Raw genomic sequence first — 16,639 nt, forward strand, 5'->3', positions numbered from 1 at the left:
AATGACTACTATAATAAAGAAAATCCTGTAAAACTTAAGAGTAAAACTAAAACTAAAAGTGTAACGACTGTAGCCCACAACAAATGTGGAAAGGGATCATTTTTAACAAATGCTTTACTACGAATATTTTTTGTAATTTTGCTCACATGGATAATTGAATATTAATCAGATGAGGTCATTACGCTGCTGTGCCATCAGTCAATCATTGCATTGCTGATGATGATTTCGAGGATCGATAGATCTGTCCTTCACAGCACACGCAGAGATCTTAGGTCAGTTCATCCAGACATTTTAATCTGATTCGCAAACTTGTTTGTAGAACCAAATTAGCCAGAGATCAGTTATCAAGATTAAAAGATACTTGATCTGCCAAATCATCAGATCATTTAAGCGAGGTACGAAGAACGGACCCCAGAATGGAAGTCTGGGCTCTTCGTCTAAGCCTTTTTAACTAAACAGCCCCACATTGTGTAATATAATACTACAAAGTTCCTCATTATATAAATTTTTAATCAAAATAAGCTAGAAGTGTTGTTGTATTTAATAAACAGATTCATTTTGTGGATTAAAAACATTCTTTATTAAAACAATTTTTAATCCTTTTGATTTTAAATTTTAAAGTGCTTATATTTAATAAAATAAATAATATTGGTCCTCTGCCCCCCACTGAATTTTAGTATAGATTTTGCCCATTTGAGAGCCACTGCCATAACTTATGAAAAGAGTAGAAGTAAAAAACTGAGGACAGAAGGAGAGATATGGACGCTCACCCAGTAATATGAAAGTCAATTAACGCAAAAGTAAAATTCGATCACAAATTATCCACACTCCCTCAGACATAAAAATGCAGATGTGTGTGACAGATGTTGTTTAAGATGGGTCGGCCCCTGAGTTTACCCAGTGGTGCTGCGTCATGCAGTGGTGCTGACAGAATGGGGTTCAGTTTGTCTCATCTCACTTCTTGTCTTTGCACTTCCATCTGCTTCTCTTTCTCCTTTCTGCTCTCACTAATTGGTCTCTTTTCTTAACACTGTACATGTATGTCAAATCGTCGGTTTATTTAAATGTTTTTAAAGTATTAACTTGTATACAGGTTTTATTCATTACATAGTAGGCCAGTTTATTAGGTATACCTTACTAGTACCGGGTTGGACCCCCCTTTGCCTTAAAAACTACCTAAATCCTTTGTGGGATGGATTTAACATGGTACTGAAAATATTCCTCAGAGATTTTAGCCCATATTGACTTTATAGCATCACACAGTTGCTGCAGATTTTTCGGCTGCACATCCATGATGTGAATCTTCTATTCCACCACATCCCAAATGATGGTCGCATATGCACCCAAAATTTGATCTATGCAACATCAAAATATATTTGGGAACATTTGTGCAAGTGCATGACATTGATGTCGTGCGACCAATTATCACAGCAAAATCTTCTCCATATGCGGGTTTAGGAGGCATTCACACATTAAGCATCTTTGCACCTGAAAACACCGAACGCAGCATTTAGGAATGGTTTAAAACAGTTGACATGTAAACTTGCTGCAGTAAACAAAGCCCTTAATGCTTGTCCCGCCTTCAAGCTCTTATTGGCCCACTGCACTAGAGCAGAACGCAAATGAATTGGTTAACATCAGCTGTCAATCACTTCCCATGACAGGGAGCTACAGCCGCGAAAACGCAAAGGTCTGGGTACGAGAGATTGAAAACAACACTGACAGATTTAGTTTTAGAAACCACCTAAAGTTACAAATAATGACAAATCTGATTAGTTATCATGTAATGAATGTCAATCCAGCAGTTAGACTTTTAGAAGAGTGGATAAAAGACTTCCAGTGTTTAAAGTCTGCTATGAAAATGACTAAAGCATTCAACGTAAATCTGGTGGGACAGAGTTTTTTAGGTAACAGTGTTTGTCACTGAATCTACACATTTTAAGCACTAGATGTTCTAACGTTAATTAATCCATTTAATCATCACAATGCTGTCAACCATGCGACTGATATCACGTTCACCATTAGCGTTCTAGGATTCATTGAGATGAAATTAATATTGCAGCTCATGAAAAGACCGTTACTGCTATTAAGATGACATATGCAAATAATAAGTTATATGTCAATATCATCTGTGCAATATCAGACACCACCTGTGAGAACACAGTACAGTTATTATTGTTAACTTATAATAGGGCTGGTGAGTTCATACTTTAATGATGTTGGTTTTAATTGGTTAAAAAATTTTAAAACAGAGAAATCCCTTTTTTGCTGTGTCGAAAACATAACAAACCGTGACACCACTGTGTTGTATCGAACCGATTTTTGTGAACCGTTACATCCCTAATATATATATATATATATATATATATATATATATATATATATATATATATATATATATATATATATATATATATATATATATATATATATATATATATACATATATATATATATATATATATACATATATATATATATATATATATATATATATATATATATATATATATATATATATATATATATATATACATATATACATATATACATATATACATATATGTATGTGTGTGTGTGTGTATATGTATATGTATGTATGTATGTATGTATATATATATATATATATATATATATATATATATATATATATATATATATATATATATATATATACACACACACATACATATATATATACATATATATATATATATATACATATGTGCACAGGATCTGAAGTGTAAAATCAACAATGGTCTTCCTAGAAACCGTTTCTTTCAAGGTCACTGCACAAGCCTCTGAGGTCAATGATGTTTGTTTGGAGAGAATTTCAATATCAATCTTATTAGTACACTTACGCCCAGTATATCATATTTTAATATTTCACATTCATCAAATTTTAATTAACTCATCATCGCACAAATAGTATGTGATAGGATTTGTGACACATAATTAATTGTTATTGTCCTGAGAGTGTCATTTATAATAAAGAATTCATAACGGTTGGTTAATGGAAGATGGTTTATTGTGTTTCAGTGTTGTTCAGCTGGATTCATCCCGTACACCAGAACCCCGACACATTCTGTCCCGACACTCTCTCCCAATCACTGACATCCACTGTGGCCTGATGGGACCACAAGCTCGTGTTGCCACTGCTTCCCTGGACCAAACCGTTAAGGTGAGTTTTGGCCAGGCCCTACTAATTATGAAATGTAAAAACTGTTATTTTTTCTTTTTATAAAAGTGTTCCTGTATAAACAGGGATGGTTCACCCAAAAATAAAAAATATGTGTCGATCGTTTAATCACATATACTTCTTTTAAACATGGTTTTTCTTCTGTTGAACATTAAAAAATATTTTGAGCAGTGTTTTGTAAATTGTAAGCCATTAACTTTCAATGTACATGTTTCTATTATTGATGTTTGCGGCAACTGGCTTCCAACATTCTTCAAAATTCAATTTATAAATGGTTTATAAATGTCCTAAATGTTATAACACTCAATTTAATTTACATATAAACTTTTGAGGGTGTGAAAATAGGTATTATAAGGTCTAAAAAAGCTGGCTTTACCAGACAACATTATTTCTAACAGTAACTTCCTGAAAGATGGCTATACAGCCAGAACACACAACAAAACAGACCATCCACAGTGAAAGGTGTTAAAGCAGTCCTGCTTTTCTCTGTTATTCTTCCTGCTGTGCTGAAGGCATGTTCACTGTTGCTGCTGCTGGCAAGGATGTGAATGACCGGATATCAGTGTATGCAGATCACATCTTGTGTGCATATAGTCTATGTTTGTTTTTATAGCTTCTTTTAATTTATGTATGCAATATAATAGTCTGAACTATGAAAAGGCAAATCTAGATTATCCACACAACCTGCACATGAGCTATGATGTAAATATTGGCTCATACTGAAATAAAGGACTGTGATCTATCCATCCAATTCATTCCCATCCCAAAAGCTGCATTTTATGCCTGTATATTAAGCTTAATAACCACCATAACAAGGAGGTGCATAGTTTGTATGGATTGTGTTGGTTTTTAATTTAATTAAAACTTGTATAATGATATAATAGCAAATAGATTTTTGCAGCTTGTTCAGTTTAATTAGATAAGCCACTGCAACACAATTCCTGAACACTCTGACACAACTTTAGTTAATTGAGAGGGCTCTTATGTGGTTGTAATTTAGTGGCTTAGACTTTCGAGACATGCTAAATAAGCTAACTTTTAATAACTAAGACATCACTTGGTTAAAGAGAATCTGATTAATACCATGGGTACGGAAAGTATTCAGACCTCTTTAAATGTTCACTCTTCGTTATATTGCAGCAGTTTGCTAAAATCTTTTAAGTTCATTTGTGTTCATTAATGTACACGCAGCACCTCACATTGACCGAAAAAAAAGAATTGTTGACATTTTTGCTGATGTATTAAAAAAAAAAAACTGAAATATCACATGGCCCTAAGAAGTCAGACCCCTTGCTGTGATACTCCTATATTTAACTCACTTGCTACACCTTCTACACATTCATTTAAGTCCAGCTGTGTTTAATTATACTGATTAGAGTGATATCACATGAGTAGCAGTGCAAAATGGCTGTATATTGGCACTGGCGGGAGGCGTGCCTTAGTGTCTTAAGAGTGACGATGTACTGCCATATTGCACTGATACTCGTGTGATATTGTGTTAATACAACAGTTCCACATCATAATCATGTATGTATATATGTGTATATATATATATATATATATATATATATATATATATATATATATATATATATACAAAACAGACAAAACAGGTGATTTTGCTGACTTTTTAAGATTATAAGGCTGAATGACATTAAATGTCATCAGTCTACAGAGATTTAGCAGTATTTCTCTGTTGGAATTGGGAAATCACAATAATTAACCCCGAAAATGCTAAACACATGCAGGTATTTTTTTCTTTCTTTTTAGTGAACTAGTCTGCAGTAATGAAAACAGAAGATTTATTAGAAACAAACAGATAGCCAACTAAAACGTAACTGAGGGTTATAGAAATAATGGCCAACATAAAATATATACAATCCTGATATGAGTCCCATCTCATACTCAATACACTACAATTACTATGGTATAAATATAGCACTGCAACATACAAAATAGATTGACTTAGTCACTACCCAGTTTAATAATGATTTGATCATCGGTGGCAGTGGTGTAGTGGTTAGTGCGTTGACAATCTGGTGCTCATGGCGACCCGAGTTCAATCCCCACCTCGGGGTCCTGTGCCGATCCTTCCCCTCTCACTGCTCCCCATGGTTTCCTGTCAATACTCTCTACTGTCCTGTCCAATAAATGTGAGAATGCCAAAAAAATAATAAATTATTAAAGAAAAATAATGATTTTATAAGCTGTAGTTAGAAATTATGCTGTTTTACTCCCCTAAGGGCTAATTTTGCTGTCTCTGTTGCCATCTAGTGGATGGGCAATGCCAGCAGTCTTTGCTCTACTCAATGACTGGCTAAAGACCGCTTATGCGCTCTCTTCAGGCCACATTTAACAATTTATTCAATGTATAAAGCTCAAATATCTGCCGAGGCTCGAACCAGAGCACTACCTACTGTGCCACTACGTTGTCCTATATTATTCATTCATTCATTCATTTTCTTGTCGGATTAGTCCCTTTATTAATCCGGGGTCTCCGCAGCGGAATGAACCGCCAACTTATTCAGCAAGTTTTTATGCAGCGGATGCGCCTTCCAGCCGCAACCCATCTCTGGGAAACATTCACACACATTCACGCACACACTCATACACTACGGACAATTTAGCCTACCCAATTCACCTGTACCACATTTCTTTGGACTGAGGGGGAAACCGGAACACCCGGAGAAAACCCACGTGAATGCAGGGAGAACATGCAAACTCCACACAGAAACGCCAACTGAGCCGAGGCTCGAACCAGTGACCCAGTGACCTTCTTGCTGTAAGGCAACAACACTACATACTGCGCCACTGCTTCACCCGTCCTATATTATATTATATTATATTATATTATATTATATTATATTATATTATATTATATTATATTATATTATATTATATTACATTACATTAAAGTGCATCCAGAAAATATTATAGCGCTTCACATTTTCTGTGATAAGCTGTGAATACCGATGTACATGTGATTTATCAGCATTTTCATTTTTAATAAATTTGCAACAGTTTCAAAAATCTTTTTTCCCATTGTTGTTATTATGGGCTATTGTTTGTAGAATTTTGAAAATAAATTAATTTAATCTATTTTGGTATAAGGCTGTAACATAAAAAAAAAATTTAAAACTAAAGTGCTATGAATACTTTCCAGATGCGCTGTTCCTGACCATTTTAAAGTGTCCAGTGTTCCACTTTCACAAGTGATTGAGTTTTTCTAATTTTGTCTCCCATCATTTCTTTCTTGGGGATCCGTTATATCATGTGTAGAAGACTAATTTAATATGCTGATGTCTTAATCGGTTCTATTCTGTTTAGAAAAATCACAAAGCATAAATATTTATGAATTCATATTTCCCTGTCATATGCACCTAAAGCTGTTTCACTTGTAATCCAGTTTGTGGCTTATTTAACTTGCTAAACTCTCATAATGGCATCAAGAAATCGGGTCATGAATGGCATGCTTGACTTGAGATGATGTGCTTCATTTCCTTCCCTTTGAAAGCGGGAAGATGCTCTTAAATTAATATTTGCTGCGAAGAGTCCTTGGATTGTCTTTCAGGAAAATTTTGCATCCCATTTGCGCTTTGAGGGTGTACAGTTTTTATAGACATTTTTAGCCATTTACAAGCATACTGTGCTCCAGCTAAATCACTTAAGTGCGGTAATTTTGTTTTCAATGCACAATAATACCCACGTCTCCTTTCTCAAGTTCGAAACTTTGCTGGAATTTGATTTCCCTGTTGATGAATGTGACAGGGTCAGTATGTTTCTGGCCAGAGTGTAAACTGCAGAAACAGCAGGTATCAGTTCCTGTGCTCAATTCACCACTCGGGGCTGTTTTTTTCTGGATGGCTTCAGGCGACACTGTTGATTTGACTGTGAAGACTATGAAGATCATTGGCAGAAAGAATGATGTCCGTGAGGGAAGACTGGAGCCCAGTGTGATGGACAGTATTGGGAAGAACATGCTGTTCTATATGCTTTATAAACTAAGCTGTTGTCTATATAGTGTTAGACATATCTATGCACTGTAAACCAAGTCTTATTTTTTAAGAGGCCCTATTTTGCATTATAAAAGTTGATACTTTGGTTTTGTGGGTCTCCAATAATAGACTGATATGCATGCAAGGTCAAAAAACACTTTCATTGTCTTTGTCTTCATTGTCTTTTTCATTGTACGAATTATCCCAATGACTATGATTCGCTAATCTGCAGTAATTGATCCGATGACCCAGTCTGTTGCGATTGGTCGACTGGGTTCAGCGCAAGACAGATTGAAACTTCCAACATGGTTAAGAAGCAGCACACAGAGTATGTGAGAGCCCAATGCCGGAATGCAATAAAGCAATTCAGTTAAACACCAGCATATTACTATACTTATAACGCTAACCACAAGTAATAACAGCTACACACATTCAGTATTAATCCAAACAGTGGCGAAACTTGAACTGTTGTGAAAATTGACCACGCCACGCGTGTGAGGAACAGCTGATGGTGGCCATAGCAAAGACAAATGGCAGAGGATCGCAAGCTCAGAAATGCATTTAAATCAGTAAAGGAAGAAGCACGCGTCAAGATTTCAATTTGATTTTGGACACAATATGTGAATAGCTCATAAATATTTAACTTGAGAGAAGCATTACAAGCACTGATCTATAATAAATAAGTAAATACAAGCCCCGCGGAGTGATTACAAGTTACAACACACAATTAAATATATATTTTGCAAACTACACAAAACGAGGCAACAATTTTAATTACACTTACATGTTAGCAAATAACTGGCAAATCCTGCATTGCAGCATAGGTTATTATATCAAAAATCAAAAAAAAAAAAAAAAAACTTACAGGAACAAACACATCACTACACTGTAAAGAAAAATCCATAATTTTACAGTTTATTCCCAGCAGCTGGGTTTCTAAAAAAAAAGAAAAGAAAAAGAAAACAAGCGAAATAACGGCCGTTAAATTACAGAAATACATTTTAAAAAAACGGATATTAAATTTCCTTAAATTTACATTTCTGGTAAGTTTCTGTAATTTAATATCCGTTATTTTACAGTTTTTTTTCCGGCACCCTAGCTATTGGAAATAAACCGTAAAATGACAAAATTACAAAAGTTTGCTTATACTGTTGTATTGTTGTGAAAATGAACTTTAACCCTTTAGTCTCCATCTGTCAGTAATCGTAATCTTCGTGTAATGATCAGTCTCGTGATCTCCCGCACTCCACTAGTGTCTAAAGGAAAAGGGGCATTCACGTCTTATCGAATCCGGTACTACATGTTTAGTGATGTAACGTATCGATGTCGTCATGTTCAGGCATGTTTTTGATTTGATAAAAAAAATTACTGTTTTAATATTGATCAAATGAATTTAGCAAAATTTTACTGCGACTCAGGCCATTAATCGCTCTTTCCTTTTTAGTAAACTAATCACACATGAATTATAGAACGGTCCCAGAGCGCTTGATGATTAAATTCAGAACAGAAACTGCACTTTTTAAGATCAGGAACTCCAAACCCCAAGCATCACGATATCAAAGGAAGCAGCAGCAGCTGCAGCGTCCCTTCAAGGTCATCCAGAAAAACGGCTTGCAGACTCTCTTTGAGTGTTTCCTGTGTGATCATTGAATCTTTGAATTGCTAAATAATTTCCAGTCCTTTATATCGACTACCCATGAAGTAGTGGAGGAGTTATTTGATCTTTTAAGCCTGCGCCACACTTCAGCTCTTGGGTGCTGATCTACTTGTCACAATATACGAAAAATGCATGGGTTGAGACTTCATGCCTGTTGTCATTGACATTGCTTTGACAGGATTATGGCAATAATCAAGCCCATTATAAAGAAGCCACAGGCATGACTGATCTACAGGCTACATGCTCTGAGGATCTGTCATGAACGACTGGCTGCTTAGTCTTTGTTTAAGCTGGAGGTGAGCCCGCGGCGCCACGCCACACAAGCGTTCAATGTCACACTGAGTGCACTCTCTCATTACCCACAATCCCCTATGGGATTTTGCTGGACCGGTTGCTGTCATCACAGAGCTCTAGTGAGGAGAAATGGGAGAATGAGTTGTGGTTGACTGCCGTAATAATAAAGGGGAGTTTACCTCGGGGTCTCTTTCTCTGGACTGTGACGGCCATGTCATCTCAACTTCAGGATGTGAAAGTTTTCGGTAAACGCTTCGAGAATGTTGTACGGATGAATGTCCTGACAAAACATGCCTGTGGCTCTCGTATAATCAGCGTTGTCTCACGCTGTCAAAAGCCATTTGAATGCTGTGGCTGCATTCAGGGTCTCGGGATGGATCTATATCAGAATCAATCAACTCCCCCACCCAAGGAGTCAGGAACGTGCCTCGAACCATTTAATTGGGCCAAGTTTGACCCAATCTGCTCCTAGCTGTTTTAAAGAATGCTTTAGTCATGGGCTTCCTGTGCAGATATCGTCTTGACTGGGTTCAGGTTTAAGGCTGACTCATGCTTCCAGACACCTAAGCTATGGGGTTCATCCACCAATATTTTGACGTCAGCCTGCATTCGCCCACAACTGAGCGCAATACCCCCAACGGTTATAAATAATAAATCACAATAAACATTTCTTCTGCCAAGTGGTAATCTTAATTAGTCTAATTGTAGACTGTCAGCAGTTGCCAAACAACTTGGTGCATTAATGTAGAATTCAAGTGATGTGCATTCGCAGTTTCAAACATTTTGCGGAATCTCTTTCATAACTGCAAATAGATTATTCATGTTTTTGCAATATTTTAAGCATTTTTAATTTAGGTCCATCTTTATGAAATATGAAATAAAATATTACAATGATTCCTGCAGGATCATAGATTAATAGCGTAAAATAAATAATGTGATGTATGAAAAGGCATAAGTGAAATATGCCTGCTTTTGGTTCTGAAATCATGTTTTATGGAACATTTTTGAGGTTTTTGGAGGAAATATTGTTTAAAAGGCAAGATTTAAAGAACTTTTTTGAAGAAAAAGCTGTAATTTGCAATAAAATAAAAATGTGATTTGTTATTTCTCTTTAGATTTATTTAATTGACAAAAGTACAATGTATCTTTTTTGCCCAGTGTTTTCAATAACATACTAAAACTTTGTTCTTTGATAAAAGTAGATATGTGCCTTAGGTAAGTTATAAAAAACAAAAAAACAAAAACAAAAAAAAACAAATAAAAACAATAAACTAGATTACTACTAGAATCAAAAGCTTCATATTGACCATATTTGGAATGGTCGTGAATATTAATGATGCAGCTCTTCTCTCTCTCTCTCTCTCTCTCTCTCTCTCTCTCTCTCTCTCTCTCTCTCTCTCTCTCTCTCTCTCTCTCTCTCTCTCTCTCTCTCTCTCTCTCTTACACACATGCACACAACTCTGAAATAAATGCATGCAAAATATTTTAAACAGACTACTTTTTACATTTATTAATAATTAATAATGTAAGTGGTGGAGAGATGAGTCACGCAACAGTCTGTTTTGTGTTCTGATTGGCCTGATTTTAACTGGCTTTTACACTCACAGAATTAATGAGAACAAGGAAAAATTATGTTTAAGGCTCACAGAATGGCCATTTTCATATACTGACCTCTTATTATTTGACTGTGCCTTGGTATACCCAGATTTTTTTTTTATAGGGCACTTTTAAAGCCAACCTATTTTACAACTTTTACAAGATGTAAGATGAGCCTTTGGAGTATCCAGAATGTCTGTAAATTTTCAGTTCAAAATTCCCATCAGATAATTTATTATAGCCTCCAGAATCTGCCCATTTTGGTGTCTGACTACAATGTAGCACTTTTTGTAGCCCGCCCATTGTTCCGACATGCGTGTCTGCTTCTCCAGCAGATAAAAAGCAGTGATTGATAGAGACAGACACAAATGAAGCTGAAATACAGCTTATTAGTCAAAAATACCAAGCGAGTTTTTTTCATGTATTTGTGGTGGAGTTTATTCTGAAATGAGTGTCACAAATGCTGTTAGTAGTACCCACACACACACACACACACACACATATATATATATATATATATATATATATATATATATATATATATATATATATATATATATATATATATATATATATATCCGCATTAATTGATCATATAGCCATTGGTAATTATAGTGGTTAAGAATTACATAGCAATTTTACTGTATTTATTACAAACATACTTTGTTCTAAAAATGTTTTAAACTTAGAAAAATCACAGAGAGTTGGAACAGATGTTTTAATCCCAGTTTATTTGCAATAATGTTCTGTGGACTTTTATACATTTTATTAAAGAGACATGGCGCCTGTCAATCAATTCGGTGGGTGGGGAAAACTGCACTCCTACTTCACAGTGTGGTGGGCCTCTAAATCTTTTTGTAAATTTTCTGTCATTAAAATAGGAAAAATCCAAAATCCCAGTAATTTTTTGCGTTTCTATCACTCCAATATGACTGTTGACAAACTATACCTACACACAGTTCTGTCCAAACAGCTTACTAAAGTTGTAAAAGCTTGTAAAAGTTTTTATCATAAGTGCTCTTAAGTTTTGACTTGATGGCTGCAACAAAATCCAAGAAACTTGGTTCAGAGTTTCATGTTTGGGTTTAAAATAAGCAGCTGATCAGGACTCAACATTTTGCTCCAAAATAGTTAAAAAAAATTGAATCTAAATTCTAGTTTGTGAATAATTTTACCTTCTATACATTGTGTAATGGGGCTGCACAATTGTTTCAGCATTGCCATGTGTGTGTCTGCAATAGTCACATTGCAGGATCTACAATGTTGAGTTGCCATAGTTGATTGGCACAGAAGTTAAAAATACATGAGATTCGTGCAGTTAATGCAAAGTATAACCATAACAGGCTGAAAGTTTAGAATCTGCAAGTATTTTAAAGGCATGTCGAGAGAGTTTAAAACATTTGAGCACAAAAAGTAAATTAGTATTTTTTTAGGAATAATAATTTTACTGAATGATTAATACAATGAGGACTGTAAATCAATATTTTAGATTTCATTATTTAATTTCTGTACCTGAATAGAGAAATTACTTCGTTGTGCTAATAACCAAGGTTATGTCTAGGCAAAGCCAAAGAAAAAAGAAGACGGAGCTATACAAGGCCTTTAGTATATTTCATCAACAAGCAAAACAACTGCATTCTGACAGTGAAATGCATCTGTACGGCAGGGTATTTGAACAGTTTTTGCTGAAATCCAAGCTGCAATCAAAAATGAGTTATATATATGGTTCAGCATAGCTTGAACTTGCCTTATATAAAATAAGAACTGCAGTCGAGCAATTTTAATTAGGTCCACAATCCATTCAGCTCCCTTTTAGCCAAAGATGTCTGCGGTTGGCATTAAATGCCGTGTGGTGTACGATAAAGAGTATGTTTTCTATTTTTGAATTTGGCATCCTACCGAACAACATGTCATGTTTGCTATTACAGCCAGGAACCCGTGTGACGTTATGTGTGAAGTAGGTTGTAATTCCTCTATGCTGTTTGATTGACTCTTTTTCTTTGCTTTATTGAATTACGTTTCCCTTACAATATCGACCCAATCAATCTAAATTAGGCATTTCCTTCTAAATAGAGCTCTTCAGGCTATCTGGTGAAATTTTATTCATATTGCAATTTATAACACAGAGAATCGTAACATTACAATGCCATATATTTCCAAAAACATGCAATCCTATTCTGTAATACTGTGAAAAGATTCAGGGAATCAGAGTAATCTCAGTTGTGTAGTCTAGGACAAGGCAAGAACTTCAGCTGAATGTGCTTGACATTTGAGTCCTAAAATGCTAAGAAACCGCTGTCTTTTGCTGCATCAAAAAAATACTACTTGCATCTACAGTATAATTAAGAAGTAAGCTATACAGCAGTTCTGTGCAGGGATGCTGCTTGTTTGTAATTCAGAGATCACTTCAGACAATCAAGAAAATACTACCAATGTGTGCTGAGGTCAGAGGAGTCCTTATTTCAGCAGGAATATTTTGTGGAATTTCTTTTTTAAGACTAAAATCTAAAAGTCCAGAGGGACCGTTCAAAATTTCAGAAGTGACAGTGTAAAAGCAAACAACAGCCATGGTTCTGGAGGCAGCAGAGCAAATGGCATGGGTGACTGGCATATGTGCAAAGGTACCACTGACATAGGAGCAGATATTGGAATAGCAGTGGCATACAGTGTTATCAAAATGATTTCTTTCATGGAAAGGCTTTGGTTATCAAGTCTCATTCTGCATGGGCTATGACAGCATTGTTTCATAGTTATAGAGGAAATGTGCTTGACTGGTTTGACTGGAGTTCGACTCTTTCTGCCATTGAAAATATATGGCTCTTCGTGAAAAGGAGAATCAGACTATTTCAACCACTGACTGTAAGCATTTAAAAAGCTGGTATTCTCAGATTGGTACAATTAGTTTCCTCAATTCCAAAACAATTAAGCATTGTAATCAAAAGAAAAGTTGATGTAACACAGTGTTAAACATGCTTCTGTCACTACTTATTTATGGAATATGATTGATTTGGTGAGTGAAAAAAAAACAACTTATTTTGTTTTTGTTTATTTATTTATTTTCACTTTTGTCAGTTAAATAATGGAAGTAGCAAATTGCTTTTAGTTTACTTTATTTTTATTTTTTTGCAATTTACAAAAAACATAATTTTTTGGAGTTGAAAAACTGAAATTCCGGTTATTAGTTAGTCACCCTCATGCCGTTTAATTTTCCTGAGTCCTATATTCATCTTTGAAGCTCAAATGTATATATTTTAAATTAAATCAGGGAGAAAATTAAATCTCCATCGAATGCAATTCTCTTTTTAAAATCACTTTCCCTGGAAAAGTTCTAATTGGAGTAGCTTTCTGCACAGATACATTATACTTTATATCCACCTTATTTGACCACACAGTAATTTGCTTATTCATGTGTATGTGCAAGACTTTTGATTCATTACCAGCTAAATGGGGATCATGAGAAGAATACAGTACAGTACAGTAAATAGCAACTCTGTTTGCGGTAATAACCAGTGTAGGAAATTATTTATGTGTGTGGGTAAGTTAATGCAATGTGTAACATCCGATGTTCAATAGAATGCCTAGGAAATGTATAGAATGCTTAAAAACATAATGAAATGGGGAAGAAAGGTGATTTATGTGACTTTGAACGCGCCATGGTTGTTGGTGGTTGAACATTCTCATAAACTGCCGTCGACGCCACAGCCTACATGAGTATTGTTGCTGACCATGTCCATCTCTTAATGACCACCGTGTACACATATTCTGATGGCTACTTCCAGCAGGATAACTTGCCATATCATAAAGCATGAATCATTTCAAACTGCTTTCTTGAACTTGGGTTGAATGTCCTCCGCAGTCACCAGAACTCAAATTCAAGAAGTCGTTTCATATTTGAAATTTTTTTTTAGCTGTGGACAATTAATAGAACGTTGCCTTAGTTCATTTCATCCCCTGCCTGACTAAAAAAAAAAAAGGAAAAATTTGTAATTCGTCCTTCACAAAAAAGGCAGAATCCCACGGATTCACCTTCCATTTTCTCGAAGCAAAGAGTCCCTGACCCAGCCACAGTGCATTATCTATCTGCACCAAAGTTCTTGCTAATGATTGCATGAGGCCATCCAAATTAATAGGAAAATTTTAGATGACTTATCCTCAATGCTGCAACAAGCCCAGAGTATTTTTTTGCAAAGAATTGACAGGAGGGACATCACAGGTACTGACAGAAAACTTAAAAAAAAAAAAAAAAATAGCAACTTATTGGCAACTAATATAGGGCCAATTTAAAGGCCAAAGGCTTATGTTTTTCAGTTACAAATGGTCTACTGATTTTTTTTTTAATTTTTTACATTAGGCTATTATTCGTGCATAAAAATATCTAGATATAGTAATAAACATAATTTTGTCTAAAAACAAACTTTTTGTTATCATTACTACAAACTTTATTGAGCCATAATATCAATAAATGTTAACTTACAAGGGCCTTACAATACTTTCCACTTGAAAGGAGGTCTCAGGCAAAAATGGTTGGTAACCACTGCAAAAGAGCACCTTTTGGATGTGGTGGACCGTGAGATTCACATCCTGGAATGCTACTGCATAATGCTATTATGTCAATACTGTATGGACCAAAATCCCTAAGAAATATTTCTAGGACCTTGTTGAATCTATGCCACAAAGGATTAAGGTAGTTCTGAAGGCAAAAGGGGGTCCAACCTGGTATTAGAATTGTGTACCTAATAAAGTGGCCGTTAGCCTTTTATTTTTTCATTAACCACTTTTTTGCTATGAAAATCATAAAAATATTTATTTGTAAATGAATATCTTTGGGGAAATTATATTTTGACAAGATAGTAATGTAATTTTATATATATATATATATATTTTTTTTTTAATTGAATTGCCTTTTTAATAAAATGATACAACATTGTGAATGCCAGATTTATTTTACAATCACTTTCCTGTGTTGTTGTAGATGAGTGTGTGATGATTTGAGTCCTCTCGGGCACTTGAGTTCTGATGAGAATTTTAAAGCCCGTGCAGAGAGGACTTAAAACCTGAACTTTATCATCATCTGCATTCAGCCCTTCGTTCATCTGGATGCTTCCCCATTTACCGCTGGCCTGTGAACGACAGGGAAACCTTTCAGTTAGCGAAACCTAAGAGTTCCGAAGATCCCTTTTAAATTAGATTGAAATGCCGCCAGAATCCTCCTGGAATGGTTTCAAATGCATAAGTCCTTCATTTGATTTTGGGATGGATTCATTTGCACTTGAAGTCGTCTTGTTAACAGTTTGGCCCATACAGTTGTAACCATAACATATAATTGCAGATACTTAGACTAAATACACTCTGTAATGTTTCAAGAGTGACAACTGCATTTAAAGATGATTTTGCACTGAACTCTTTAAATTATTATCTGTGTGTTTGAAGCATGTTTTCAGTGCATTTTTTTTAATAGTAAATGTATTTAAATTACTTTTCTGCTGAAAAAGTGAGAGTTTTATTTTATAGAGCTTAATCACAATTACTGCCTAACAAATTAAACAGTCTTTGAATCAAATCGGAGAAGGAGAGTGATATACTGTTGAATTCAGAATTATTAGCCCCCCTTTAAAGTGTTTTATATTTTTAAAATATTTTCCAAGTTATGTTTAACAGAGCAAGGAAATTTTCACAGTATGTCCAATAATATTTTTTTCTTCTGGAGTAAGTCTTGTTTGCTTTATTTTGGGTAGAATAAAAATAAGTTTTTAATTTTGTAATTAAAAATCTAAATTATTAGCCCCTTTAAGCTAGATTTTATATATATATTTTTTGATATTCTACAGAACAAATTACCGTAGGTATACATTCAGATTAATAAAGAAAATGCTGAATGTTTAGATACTTTGCATATTA

The 16,639-nt window shown here is 34.8% G+C and overlaps 1 protein-coding gene and 1 long non-coding RNA gene across 3 annotated transcripts in view; one reads left to right on the forward strand and one right to left on the reverse strand.

The window, feature by feature from the left end:
- Positions 1 to 16,639, reverse strand: part of LOC147834759 (uncharacterized) — a 436,363-nt gene that overhangs the window by 167,040 nt on the left and 252,684 nt on the right. The window lies entirely within an intron of this gene.
- wdr18 (WD repeat domain 18) overlaps positions 1 to 16,639 on the forward strand; it is a 156,020-nt gene that overhangs the window by 27,218 nt on the left and 112,163 nt on the right. For both annotated transcript variants that reach the window (XR_015501907.1, NM_001005206.1), the window contains 1 exon segment: positions 3,040 to 3,181. Coding sequence is in view for 1 of the 2 variants with exons in the window: in NM_001005206.1 (NP_001005206.1) it covers positions 3,040 to 3,181 (142 nt within the window). In the remaining variant the exon portion in view is untranslated.

The sequence above is a fragment of the Danio rerio genome, chromosome 11 (genome assembly GCF_052040795.2).
Source record: "Danio rerio strain M-AB ecotype USA chromosome 11, GRCz13ab, whole genome shotgun sequence".
Taxonomy (NCBI): domain Eukaryota; kingdom Metazoa; phylum Chordata; class Actinopteri; order Cypriniformes; family Danionidae; genus Danio; species Danio rerio.